The sequence below is a fragment of the Periplaneta americana genome, chromosome 8 (genome assembly GCF_040183065.1).
Source record: "Periplaneta americana isolate PAMFEO1 chromosome 8, P.americana_PAMFEO1_priV1, whole genome shotgun sequence".
Taxonomy (NCBI): Eukaryota; Metazoa; Arthropoda; class Insecta; order Blattodea; family Blattidae; genus Periplaneta; species Periplaneta americana.
The window spans coordinates 30,368,071-30,383,040 of NC_091124.1; the positions used below are offsets into that span (position 1 = coordinate 30,368,071).

The 14,970-nt window shown below is 34.7% G+C and overlaps 1 protein-coding gene across 1 annotated transcript in view; it reads right to left on the bottom strand.

Annotated features, from left to right (window-relative positions):
• Positions 1 to 8,821: 8,821 nt before the first annotated feature.
• The window catches only part of LOC138704612 (ankyrin-1-like), a 29,361-nt gene continuing 23,212 nt past the window's right edge, over positions 8,822 to 14,970 (bottom strand). The window contains exons 6-7 of the mRNA XM_069832689.1: positions 14,723 to 14,901; positions 8,822 to 11,377 (exon numbers count right to left, since the gene is read on the bottom strand). Of these exons, the coding sequence (XP_069688790.1) occupies positions 9,626 to 11,377; positions 14,723 to 14,901 (1,931 nt within the window). The 3' untranslated portion in view covers positions 8,822 to 9,625. The remainder of the gene's footprint in view (positions 11,378 to 14,722; positions 14,902 to 14,970) is intronic.

Here is a 14,970-nt window from a genome sequence, read left to right on the forward strand (position 1 = left end):
ATAAGCAATGTTCGCAAATATGATCATATCACCCCATCGCTGGAAGCAATAGGTTGGCTTAAACTAGATAAGAAAAAAAATTCACATTCACTTCTCTTTCTCTTCGAAATCTTGAACTCTTCTATTCCTTCGTACCTGTCGTCTCGCTTCACTTACCTTCCTTCCCACCATAATCTGAACACACGCTCTCGTCATGAAATAATACTAACAATACCATCCCATCGGAACTTGTCCTCTATCACAATAGCCCTGCCAAGACTCTGGAATTCGCTACCTGTTAGCATCAGGGACTGTCAAAATAAAATTGAATTCAAACGCAAACTTACTAGGCACTTGGTCAGTAATTGATTTCTTGTAAATAGTTTCCTTAATCTATCACAAAATATGTCAATATCCAGTAATTTCAACACTATACAATTTTGTTATTCTAGGTTTAACTTGTAATTCAGTAAATATAAAATATTCTTTGTTTTTCTATGATAAATTATCTAGCTTTAATTAGTCAGGTAACCTTTTCGTACTTTGATTTTTATTGTAATTGTAATTGTAAATTTAATACTAATTGCAATTTTATTTGTAATTGTAATTGTAAATTTAATACTAATTGTATTATTCTGAATTTAATGCTTATTCTGAATTTAATGTATTTAATATTGAACAAATTTATAAGAATACGCTGTTAAAATTTTTCCATAAAAATCGTAATAAGTTTGTATTACAGACACACAATTATGACACAAGACGAAATATTAATTTAACATTAGTAGAACCTAAATGTCTCACATCTGCTGGTCTAAAGCATAGAATAAATTTTGGCCCTCGGTTGTACAATGCTTTAACTAAAGAACTTCTAACATGTAACCCACTAACATATAACAAGAAAATTAGAAACGTGTTAATATCTTCAATTTGATTAAATAAATTTATAGCCTATGTGTATGAATTAATCAACCTATATTATATTTGTATTCTATAATTTTGAAATATACATTAGTCCTACTTTTCTCGTGCGATATTATTCTTCTCTAGCGTTAATATTATATTATATAATTCCATTGCCGCTGTAATTATATTTTAGTTCCTATTTTATTTTACTTATTTATTTTTATTATTATTATTTTTTATTTTAATATTATATCTGAACTGCGACCGAGCACGAGCGCTGCTCATTCGGTCTCAAATTTTTTAAATACTACTGTATCTTCTTTTTATATTGCTTGTATTATTTTATTTGTATTTCTCTTTGTTTGTTTTGTAATTATATTTCTTTATTCTGTATATTTAAATTTAAATAAATTTAAATAAATAAATTGTAATTTTATTCTTCATATTATAGTTAGAATCTCCTGGTAGAGGGGCAGAGAAGGCCGGACGGCCTTATCTCTACCAAGTTAAATAAATAATTACAACTAATAGGTGAGTCATAAGTGATGCTCTGTTGGTATCACATTTCAGGTTTTTTCGTTATTGTCGTCGACCCATAGCCTTAATTTCAGTTAGTTTTGGATGTCTGAGTCTCGAATTTAGGTAGTATTTTAATTTCTTTAATTACGTCCATTTGAAAAGCTTAAATTTTTTCATGACTTAAACATCGCAGAAACAGAGCCCATGAAAACATTAAGAATGCTCTAGTGATGTTTCTACTGAGAAACGCGAATTATAGAGTGGTATCATTGTTTCAAAATTGGATAAAAACTAGTGCTGATGTTGGGCATTCTATAACAAAGGAACTGAATGTCGTCCAAGCGAGTGGCCTGCTCAGTTGCTGACACTCTCCCGGCGTGAGTGGGACCTTGTTCTCTTCAAGCGTTTCCCATACGCCTGATCATACATTTTCGCTTGATTTGTTTCGAAATTTGTTTGAAACCAGCTAGTTAGCATAACTATTTCAAAATTATTATGTCTTTCTTTACGTAATATTTGTTTTTTAAGTTCTGTGTTTTATAAGTTTTTAATTATTTTCTGTAGTTGGATAATCGTAGAAGATCGTAGGAAAATCCACGGTCTTTCCCTTCTCTTCCACGTATTGCATTTCTCCACACCTGTCTATCTTGCATCTCGTTTTGAAAAATTTATCCGCCCATCATAACCTAGACATACGATCACAACACTCCTCAATATAATCCATTCCCTCCCACCAAACATACTCATATTCATCTTCTTTCACTGTGGCTGTTCCTCGACTTTGGAATTCCCTACCGAGTAATGTCAGGGACTGTCAGACATCAAACCAATTTAAGAATAGGCTTCGAAATATTTTTCTAACAATTCTTGTTATCAATAATAGCTGTTTCAGGTTTCTCAATGTTTAATGGTTATATATATATATATAAAACCATATATATATATATACATTTATATCACAGATAAATACCTATATTATCTCATTATTATTAATTTTATTATTATTATTATTATTATTATTATTATTATTATTATTATTATTATTATAACTATTTCTTACCAATATTTATAATTGTCACACTAACATTACTTATCCAACTTTCATTATTTACTTTCATGTTGATTTATGGTCTAGATATTAATGTAATAACTGTGTAAGCAATTGTATTCAATTAGATTTAGAGTCTGGCTGGGCGGAAGAGAAGGTTTGCTGGCCTTAGCTCTGCCAGATTAAATAAATAAATATTAATTAATTAATTAATTAATATAGTTTTCAAGACGCTATGACTATCACTGCGTGTTGTGAATAAATGGCGGTCATAATTTTTTATATAAACAATTTACAGTATAGTGGATGAGCTATTCTTTGCGATTAGTCTGCTCCTAAAAGGCTACTGGACACAAGATTGCAAAACTGCTGGCGCGACTCGAAATAAACATTGCGTTCGCGTCACGCTTGATCCGAAGAACGCGGGCGGCAGCAAGCCTGTAGAGCGCGAGGTAACACGCGCATTTTAGATCCGTTATCTGCGGCGTCTTGCGCTCATATAACTTACATTAATTAATGGGATGGGCACAATCATCATCAATTGCTACGAAGTATTAATTCCAGCTTTGGAATCAAAGAGTCTCATGCTCCCATTTTATTTATATCCACCAGACTCTTTGGTTTCATAATGGCTCTTGCCTAGCTGGTAAGAAACTTTTTTCGTGATTTCCTACAAAGTTGCGGGAATGTAAAAAGGTTTTTTTGAAAATAAGCTCCTCGATTGAACTGATAATTCCGTTTTATTCCTTCTTGGTAATACTTATGACTAGTGCAGAACTGATACGCTCAAAATCTGAAATTTGCATAATTAAACAAGGAATATGCAAGAACATATAAAATGCAATTGCTAGGGTTAATTATCGTTAACCCTTTGAGGAACAGAACTCTTAATTAACAAATTTGAGGTGGATATTGGTAAAATGAAATAAAATACATAACACAGAGATGAAATTTACAAACGTATGTATGTTCATAAATTTGCATACAAATTAGGAGGTGTTTTTATTTGAAGGCACTGTGACACTTCACGACATTAAAACAAAGTAGAAAATGTGGTGGACTCAAATGAAGACACTATGCCTCAAAGGGTTAAAAAAATGTGAATGACATGTGACACTGATAGGCCTATGTAATTTTTTTTAGTTCACATTAAGATTAAACATTCACACTTTATTTTCTTATTTACTTAAGTTTCTTGTAGAGAAACACAACTGAAATTTTCCAAGGTTCTCTGTTGTGATACTTTGTTAATTGCATGGATATTTCTGAATACCGTAGGTACTGAAAAATGGTCGTTCAAATTACATGAGATTACTGAGAAAAGATTAATCTTCCCATTGTGGGTTTGTAAGATTCAGGTTGATGTAACAATTCTTGTTACAAGACTTTTTATGCTTTGTGCACAGTTCTCTAACCAGAGTCTTTTTTATATCATTATATCGACTTTTATCTTGACGTTCTCACCAGTAGGTCTCTGTGCGTGCAAAATGTGTTCCACTTGCAAAATTTGATAGGAGTCATTACAGACGAACGCACACTTGAGAAAATGCAAAAAAAAAAAAAAAAAATCAGGCATGTGACAATTAGACTGCTGGCGTACTACCTGACAATAAGTGAAACGGAAAAGTTGACTAGAAGGTGTTAGAGTTACGTAGATTGGAATATTTAGGAATGCTTTTTGTTCCCAGGAGTTCAACGTCTTGAATTCCCTACTCAAGGACAAGTGAAACAAAAGCATGGAGAGGTTGTTGTAGTTATTCCAGCTACAATTCATAAACAAATAATTTTCAGCCATCGAGTACAGTTAATAAATGATCAGTTCAGAAGAGAAGTGATATAAGTCAAAATTGGTTAATGAGGTTTAAAGTAAAAAATCTGTAAAATACAGCACAATGTGGCAATTAATATGTAGTCTACATCATGTTCACACGTGATATGTTTTCCGAAACTAATATGTCCTTTGTACTACCCACTGACTATTAATACTTTGTTTAAATAAATTCAATATTACATGATACTTTGCGCTGTATATTACTGAATGTTTACTTTAACACTCATTACTCATTTTTGACTTCCACCATTTCTGCTCTCAACGGCTCAAATAATATTTCCCGCCGACAACCAAGGACCTCACAATCTGTTAGAAATAAATATAAAGTAATTACATAATTAAAATAGGACATTTGATCCAGGGAACATTCGTGTTTCATAGAAGGATGAATCGTTTAATTTGGTACTTAATTTAAATTGTATCCAAATAATTAAAATGCGATCATTTTGGTCCAGAGAGCACTCATTTGGTGCAATGACAATTCCTTTCTTAATTTTTATTGCATGCAACCATAGCTTAATGAACATTGAAATCATTTAGATTTCATGTGTACTTTATTTTACTTGCTATATGTTTCCATTGCATTATGGTAATAAGTTAATTTTAACCCTTGTTTTCTACGTATTCAGTAAATGGCGCTTGGCCCACTATGGTACTGAACCCTTCAAATAACTTAAATTATATTATATTATATTATATTATATTATATTATATTATATTATATTATATTATATTATATTTTATGTTACATTATATTATATTATATCCGAAGTTACTGTAATAACAGTATAGCATTATGTCCATATAGAGAAACTACACTTTCCAATGGTGAAATAATAATTAATTATACAAATCGGTTAATTTAGCTTCCGATATTACTTCATACAAACACAGAAACATTCTCTGTAGGCTATCTTTCATAGCTTTCGATTGTTGTTGTCCAAGGCCCCTTATAGACCAAGTCATTTTTTTTATTTCATTACGCCGCCTTAGATGGCAGTTAGTTTCATTGTAAAACACATTTATCTCATTAAATATCAGTCCTATCAAAATTTTTCAAAGAATAAAACTTATCGCAAATGACATTTAAAGAAACGTTTGTTATGTAATATTTTTTACAAAAATCAATAATAAGCGAGATATTTCGATTTATTTAATTCAGGACCCCCTTATACCCCCCTTTTAAATAATGTATTTTGAAAGCCATTTAGCATAAAATCTAAGTTACAACGAACTTAATTTATATTCCAATTTTCATCGAAATCCGTTCAGCCATTATCGCGTGAAAAGGTGACAAACATCCAGACAGACAGACAGACAGACATACAAACAATAATTTCAAAAAAGCGATTTTCGGTTTCAGGGTGGTTAATTATATACGTTAATACCAATTATTTTTGGAAAATCGAAAATTACCAGAAAAATTTCGGCTACAGATTTATTATTAGTAGTCCACACTTGTGGAGTAACGGTCAGCGCGTCTGGCTGCGAAACTAGGTGGCCCGAGTTCGAATCCCGGTCGGGGAAAGTTACCTGGTTGAGGTTTTGTCCGGGGTTTTCCCTCAACCCAATTCGAGCAAATGCTGGGTAACTTTCGGTGCTGGACCCCGGACTCATTTCACCGGCATTATCACCTTCATATCATTCAGACGCTAAATAACCTAGATGTTGATACAGCGTCGTAAAATAACCCAATTTATTATTAGTATAGATAAACTGAGTCCTATTTTCCGAAACGTGTCTTGTCCTCTTTTTGAAATTTTTTTCACAAATCAAGAAAAACTTTTTTCACATTCTTTATGTTAAAATAAGAATTTTTTCATCGTTCGAAATAAATATTTTATAGAATATAGATCAGGAATAGAAGCTCATTAGGCTGCTTTCTTCAGCAAGGTTTTTATTATAATGTTAAAATTGGAGAAGGCAAGTTATGGAACACACTTTTGCATCATTAGACACATTTTGGAGCATCAACCAAAATTCCCCTATGAAACTGAGTGGGGGAAGAATATTCTTGTAATATCATCTTGTTACAGTATATCATGTATTGATCATAGAGTGCAGTACTGTACTTATCTGCATTTTCGATTTTTCGGAATAAGACACGTTTCGGAACTACAGGACTGAACTATGGGAATTGGGGTGTTTATGCAACAAAATGCTGGATATATGCTACAATATATGAGGAAATCAAATATATTGGTAGATGTGTGAAATGTTACAAAATATGAACGCTTATTTTTGTATATTCATCATCACAAACATTCAAATCATGCATACAAAGTTTCTGCATGACATTCAACTGACCAGTAAAAATATGCATTTGCATATGCAGTCTGGCCGTCCTTATGGCTGTTACTGTTAGACTGCAGTAGTTGATAAATTTCAACTAAACTGAAAAAAAAATGTGGTTTACAATCCAAGAAGCGGAGTGATCGTTGCGTCGAATATGGAGATTCAATGATGTGAAATACAGGAAGGCAGAAATACAGAAGGCATTGCGAGTTGCTTCTCTAAGATATCTGGGACATCTGTTAATCATTATGAACTCTGAATTAACCATTTTTTGCTTATGTCCTAGTTGATCTTTCTAACTATTTATTATTTTTTTTAGTTCAGGAATCTCTCACCGGGTTATTTGGAGAGGCGGGATACTTCTAATAATTTTATTGGTGGGGACGACGCCACTGGCTTTATGAAAAGAGGGAGCAGAACGTGCCTCGTCTCCCGACGTCGGTGCTTATGAATGCCACTATGAATTGTTTTAACAGTTCCGTTACAACTTCCCTGCCTATTGAGAATATCTTCAATCCGATGGAATAGTTTGTTTCCAAAAGCTGCTATTATGCTCAAAAACAAATTTTAACCCAATTACATAACAAATATAAGCTTATACCATAACTATGAATCCAATGGTAAAGTTAATTTTTGCTAATTTCTACTATTTCTGACTGCAAATGATATTTAAATTTATGGTAAGGTTGCCTATATCGCACCACTTTAGAAATTATAATTTTTATTGAACAATATAGCTTTTATTTCCTGCATTCCTTTACACAGATAAACTCCCAGAACTTTTACCTTTCATGTAAAAAATAATCCTTGAATTTGATTTAATATTTTTTAATTAAAATGACATTTTCGGAACACATGTCAGTGGTGCCATTTAGGCAACTAGTTTCCTAAATAGCACCTGCGGTTTCTTAAATCGTATCTCTTTATCTGCAGGGAACAGGATGAAGGAAAGCTTTTAATATTGAACATATTGAAGAGTATTTGAATGAATAATGTAATAAATGCAAATTACAAGTTCATTGAAATTAATGAAAGAGAGTAACGCATCTTGAAATGAAATTGAAAAGATAGAGCGTAAATTACGTAACATTTAAACTTACTGAATGCGTTTTTTATTGTTAAACATTTGCCATGTGCTTCACTAGGCAGTTCAGACTGTAAACTGCGTCACCTTTTCTTCACGATTATCTCGAACCACCTAAGAACTGCTTCATGATATAGCTGTCTGAAATGATTTGAAGATAGAAACATCTAAAAGCTGGGCCTCTGAGTATTATGACGAGGAAGCTGAAACAAGGGCATACCATTTTCACGAGATAATCTAGCTTCTAAATTTTTGCAATAGGTCGTGTAGGTGGACATACAGAAGCAGCACTTTCTCTTTGGCAGGTTTGAGTGGCAAATAAAATATTTGAGGTATTCGACAAATAGTTCACTGTTGATGTAACATGACTCAGAGCAAACAAATAACGATCCTGGAGGAGCACCAGTTGATAAAGAAGAATGCACTGTTTAACGTTTAAAAATTATCACAGATGGCACAATATACCTTGTGCGGTTGTACAACATACACGTTTTGTATTAACATCCTTTTCACCACTTGATATTGCACATACCTGATGCATTCCTAGTTCAGTTAAAATTTTTGGTGCCTTCTTTTGTACGGTTAGAATTGCTACAGTTGCTCACATCGCACCGGTACGAATTAGGCAGCTACAAAGTGGTGCGAATTGAGAAACTACGCCATAAGTTATTATTTCCTTCATTCTAGCCTATAATCACCACATGTTCGAAAATCCTAATAAGTTAAATGTTCTTTAATATAACTTTAAACGAATAACATTTTAAGATTATGGATTCCTTTGTATACAAATCCGTTATTAAGTTACAAAATGTTAGCTAAATATACAGTACATCCAACTGAGCGATTATATTAGATACACTATCACCATGCTGCAAAAACAAAGAAGTGGTAGAAATCAAGTTACATGGTGGAAGTACATATGGTAGATTGTAACAATACCGCTAGTGCCACACTACTACAGTAATTTGTTTTAAACTAGAAGTGGTGCGATTTAGGAAGCGGTGCTATTATGCTACTCTACCCTTATTTTTGTTGAATTTAATTTTTAAGTTAAAAAGCTTAAATTTATCCATAGGACGAGAAGACCCTATAGAGTATATATATATATATATATATATATATATATATATATATATATATTATTCTATTTATTTTGATAGTTTATTTTATTTAATATTTAATATATTTTGTTGGGGTGATTGGAAGAATTAATTAACTCTTTTTGTTTAATATATATTTATTTATGAATACATGATCCAATTTTATTGATTATAAGATTAAATTTCCTTAGGGATAACAGCGTAATCTTTTTACGTTTAATTTTTTTCCATAACCTTCTATTTCATGTTTTTCAGGCCAAAACCTACTATCTAGTACTTTAGTTTATCAACTATGAAGTTTTCTAGTGCATCAAGTACATAAATGGTATAAAATATCAGAATGATAAGAATAAACACATATTTTTCAAATTGGATCATTTATGGTAAAACTCTCTCTGTAAAAATAACTTAAATTTAAATAACACATTTTGGAAACAAAGCATAAATTTATGTCCCAAACACCGAAATTAAGAAGTCCAACAGTTTCTTTCTCTCTCGACATGTTCCCAAGACTTTGGATGTTACGAAGATATTCGAGATTTGAAGACATTCAAGCAATTACGACCAATGTAACAAAGAACTTGCTGACAATCTTGAAAAATTGCTCTGAGCAGTGCATGGGGCAGCGGAGAAGCAACCGAAAGAAATGAGTGAAGTCAGAAGAAACTACTTCGAAAAGGATGTGAACTAAGAATATTAGCTAGTCACATTTTCACGGACGAAGGTGGATTAATTCTCTGTCCACCCTCGTGTCTGTAGTCAGGGACAGATGGATTACTTTACTTTCCGACCAGACCTCGTATCTATTGACGTGCACACGGCAGTGATGTTTGTTGTTTTGCAGTCCGTTTTCATGTTACAAATCATGGGCACGTATCATGCTTCAGTCCTGATAACCATTTTATTACTTCAGGTCGTATAGTCCTTTCTGCATAATCTAAGGGCGATTTACCATTCTTGTCAAGAGTGTTAGAACACGCACCTGCATTGATAAGAGCTTTAACAATTTCCAAATGTCCTTCTTCTGCTGCTACGTGTACTGGAGTTTGAAGATAATCATTAACAGCATCAGAGTTCGCTCCTAACGTGATGATTTCAAGAACTATTTTCAAGTTTCCTCCATATGCAGCGAAATGGAGCATTGTGTTACCAGTCTTGTCAACGGCGCTTACGTTAGCTCCTGCCATGATAAGAGCCTGAAAGATTTGAAAATGACCGGCATATGCCGCCATTTGCAGCGGCGTTTTACCATCTCCGCCAGGAACGTCTAAGTAAGCGCCTAACTTGATGAGTTCTTGAAGAATTTCCAAGTTTCCTCCAACTGCTGCATAGTGGACCGTTGTGAAGCCACCACGACTCGAAACAGCACTATAGTTAGCGCCAGCCACGATTAGAGCCTTGAAAATTTGGAAGTTACCATTATCTGCCGCTGCAAAGATTGGCGTATCCTCGTTATTTGAGAAACTGTTAGGATTAGCGCCTCCTTTAATAAGAGCTTGAACAAGTAGGTAATTTCCCTTTTCCACTGCTGTGTGGAGTGGTGTATAATTGTAACGATCAACTGTATTAAGTTCGGCGCCAGCCTTGATAAGTTCATTAACTGTTGACAGATGTCCATTTTCTGTCGCAATGTGGAGTGGAGTCATGCCAAATGAATACTCTGAAAGTTCAGTACTTGCACCTGCGTCAATAAGGGCTAGAACAAATGATGTGTATCCTAAACGTGCAGCATAGTGCAGCGGTGTTTTACCGTCGTGATCAACAGCCATAATGCTTGCGTTCTCTGCAATGAGTTTCTTGGCTACAGACAGATAACCACCTTCCACCGACATGTGTAACAGCGACTGTCCTCTATTGTTCTTGGAATTAACGCTCGCTCCCCATTTAAGAAAAGTTTCAATTAAGGGTATGGATCCTGCATTAACCGCTTCAAATATCGGTGTTTCTTGATCAGTTTTGGTTTTTAAAGGATCTGCACCAAGTGACACCAGAAATTCCACTATAGCAAGGGATCCTGACCGTGCAGCGTAGAACAAAGCTGTCAGTCCAGAATGGCCTTCGGACAGTGGATCCTCACCCAGGCTTATTAAAAATTTGACGAGCTGAACAGATCCTGATCTTGCTGCGTGGAATATAAGCGTCGCGCCATCGGAATCCTTATGACTTAGTTTCGCACCCCACGATAAGAACGCCTTGACAAGTGGTAATGATCCTGACTGTGCCGCGTACATGAAGGGAGTTCGTGATTTAGAGTCTTTTATATACATGTTTACACCTGTTGCAAGCATCATTTGTACAATCGGAACTGATCCCGACAGTGCTGCGCAGTGAAGAGGCGTTAACCATACCTTATAAGTGAGTGACAATGGTGAAGCGTTTAACCTACTCTGCTGTTCTAAAATTGCGGATGCGTTCGCACCTGCATTGAGGAGAAATTGTGTCACATCTCTGTGTCCCTCTCTAGAAGCAATGCAAAGAGGATATTTGTGAGTTTGTAATTCTCCATCCGATGGCGTTCCCAGCAACATTAACATGGCCAAGTCTGCGATGTCTCCTCTGCTGGCCGCTTCTGACAGAAGTCTGGCTCTCTCAGTAGAATTGACCGCTGAAAATCCCTGCGAACAATAATGGTTGAATCAATATCGTATTTATTGGAAGGTCATGAAATGTTTAATTTTAATCGCTACTGCATGCAATTCATGAATACACTTATATTTTTGTGACAGCTTACTCAGTTTTTCAAATTAATGGAGCCAATTTTATTTTGCAAAGGTCTATTGTCAAGAAATATTAGTGCTTGTTTAATCGGTTGTGTTATGAGATCTAACATGTTCTTATACTGCATACAGCGGAGCGTACGGTTCATTCCATGTGCGATTGGATAACAAAGAACCTCCCTAAGAAGTATACATGTTAGAGAGGTAGGAGGTAGTTTATTGTGTGTAGTCTGTTCTCACTTAAGTGAATTAGCTTTCCTGTTTTAATGCGTTAAATTTATAGTAGTTCCGTAAAAATCGCTAGTTTCTAAGGACATGAAAGCGAAATAACTTGCAAGAGACATTCCAGCAAGATTTCACATTGTAGGCCTATATCTGTTAGTACGATTTGCATAGCTATGAGTGGCACTTTTTTTTTATTGAAATTTGACTAGGCATATATCGATAGTCGATAGACTTTCCCACGGGAAACAGTTAAATAAAATCTGGATTCTTTATTCTCCCTCTCTCTGAAGAAATTGCATCAATTTTAATTTTCATGTAGCATAAAGAAAGTCACCTTTAAAGAAGTAGTAACTTATCTGTAAAATGTTTTACCAACGTCCAAATAGCCATCGGCGTGGCTCAGTCGATTAAGGCTCTTTCCTGCGATTTCTTGTCCACGGGTGCGAGTTCGATGCCCGCTTGGGCTGATTACGAGGTTGGTTTTTTCCGAATTTTTCCCCAGCCGCAGGGTGAATGCCAGGTAATTTAATGATAATCCTCAGGTTCATCTAGCCAAATACCATCTCGCTATCACCAATCTCATCGACGCTAAATAACCTAGTATTTGATATAGCGTTGTTAAATAACCAACTCAAATGTCCAAATCCCGGACTGGAAGATGGTGAGCGCTTAGACAACCTGATATGCCGTTCTGCTTGCAGAGCAGAAACAATTTTCCTTACGTCACACTTACAGAAGCCATCTTGCGCCCAATGCTATGCACTTAAAAATAACACTAATTGCCATTTATTTATCGTTTATAAATTAATCCAATATTAAAATGTATTTCTTATGGCAACACGAAATTCATTCGTTTAACTAAACATTTTACGATTCATGAAACCTAACCAAAACACTTTACGATTCATGAAAAGTAATCGAAATACATAGGGAAGATAGATGCTGGTTGGCTACAGAGGCATGTTGGCACACCAGTTTTATTTCGGTAGCTATGCGATGGATTGCAGCACCACGCAGACAATACGATCCCTGCTTTATAAAGCACGCTCCACGGAAGCGTCGGAATTCCGTGGCAAGATAAGTGAATTTTCACCGTCTCGTGATTATTTTTTTAAGGGTACATATGTAATATTAGGTGAACTTCAAATACACCGTTGGAAAGTACATTTAATTGACTCTGTTTCGTGTTAATTTCATTTCGATCATTCATTACTCTAATTCGTAATTTTAACCTAAATAAAATAACTTCACCAGAGGCAAGTTGGCATAGTTGTTAGGGGCAGATTGGCACGGCGTTTAACCTACTCTGCTGTGTTACTTTAAATGATTATATAAATTATACAATACATAATTTGCTTATTTATGCAATTTGTTATTATATAAGTTCAATTTAGTTGATTGTACATATAAAACATATACGTTCATTGCAGTGAATGAGAAAATGAAGACTTTAAAAAAACTGACAGAGCAACTACTTCTACTGATAATATGATGTTACAAGCTGTCAGTGCTATGAAGTTAGAAAACATAAGTGTAGCCAAGGGGCCAAGGATTTTTAATATCCAATTCCATACTCCTACTCGGTATTGTACGTAAGCTACGGATGAGGACAAAAGGGAGAAAATTTTCTGCTGCGATATTTACCGACTCTCCAGTTAAGAAAGCACTAGAGGAAAGGATATCGATAAAGGATAATGAATTTGTTCAACAAAAATTCAAGAGGAGACTAGTAATGAGAAAAGGACTCTTCAGACCAGTCGAAAGACAAAGTATAATTCAAGAAGGGAAAGTAACGAAGACACAGAGACATATTGCCTGTATTGTGTTAAATCTTACTCAGAATGCGCACCAGGTGACAGTGTCTGGAGTGTAAATATTGGCACATAAAAGTTTACAGAAGGAAACAGGAACTACTTCTCAGATATTTTTAATAAGGCAATATGATATATAGTCATTTGGAAATTCAAAATTAATTTTTCTACCTCGTTTTTCTAGGATCATTTCTTCTTTTATCTGAGTGTTTAACTCCATGGTTATATATTTATGTGCGTTCATCATATTGATTCATTTGCCTGTGTAAATAAATAAATTCTAAATTAAAAAAAAATCTAGTTTAATATGCAGTTTGCTCTTATTTAACATGTAGACAATTTACCCCACACCATGTGTCAATCTACCTTCAGGGCGGGGTAAGTTGACTCAATCTGCACGTTTCAAAATAATACAAAATTTCAAATTTAAATCGTGATGAAATATAAATTCAAACATCTCTCCACATAGCCAAAGAGCTACGTAGAACGCACACTTTGAGGATTTCATGAAATGCTATCCAAACTACAGAAAAGAAACGTAAAATTTGAGCCAACCTATCTCCCTCTCCCTTACTTTTTTTTCGACAAAATTAAATGATTGGTACGACCGTCGAAAACCGAACAACACTTTAAAATACACGTTGTTTATTTAAAAATGTTCACTACTTTTTTATTAATATGAATATTTTTAAATATTTGCTATATTAAAAAATCAGGTAACACTCGCCTGTAGACTCTAAGTTTGATTCCCGAACGTTGGAAACTTCTTCAGAATGAGATGATGCTGTCAACATAACAGTTACAAAGTAACTGCCTACTGTACTATTAGTCAGTACGAAATTCGGAACAAAGTTCGAAAAAGAAAATTCATCGTAACAAGTAGTTGCAGAGGAAGATGGTGGATGACAGGATTGGAAGATGGTGAGCATTTTTGGACTGATAATGCGAAACGGGAGTATCACAAATGAACTCTCCGGAACGTCTCCTCTGTGCATCTCAAATTGCATCATGACAATGCCTCGGTTGTGACAGACGAGGCTAGGAATGAATAGGAAGGAGACGTTTATGATAAGAGAGACTTCTTTGTCGTGTTGTGAAGGATATGGAATAGTTCAGTACGAGAGAGCTAAGCCAGAGTGTGTTTCTTCACCTGTATTGTGTCGATCTCCTATATTCGATACGTAAACGACGTAAGATGTATACTCACTCCACATTGGTCTAATTCATTCACAACGTGTTGATCAGCATCCTTGATGATGATCTTGCACCCGGAGTATTCCCAGGTGACTTCACCGGAGAAAGGAGCTGCACACGTGACTTCAGGTTCTTGGATATTGGAAATACAATCGGAGGCGGAATCCATCCGTACGTGATGTTCAGGAACAACTGCGATCAAACAAATATTGCAATCAACACGTGTATTGATCGTGAAGGAAATTAGATAATAACAATAAT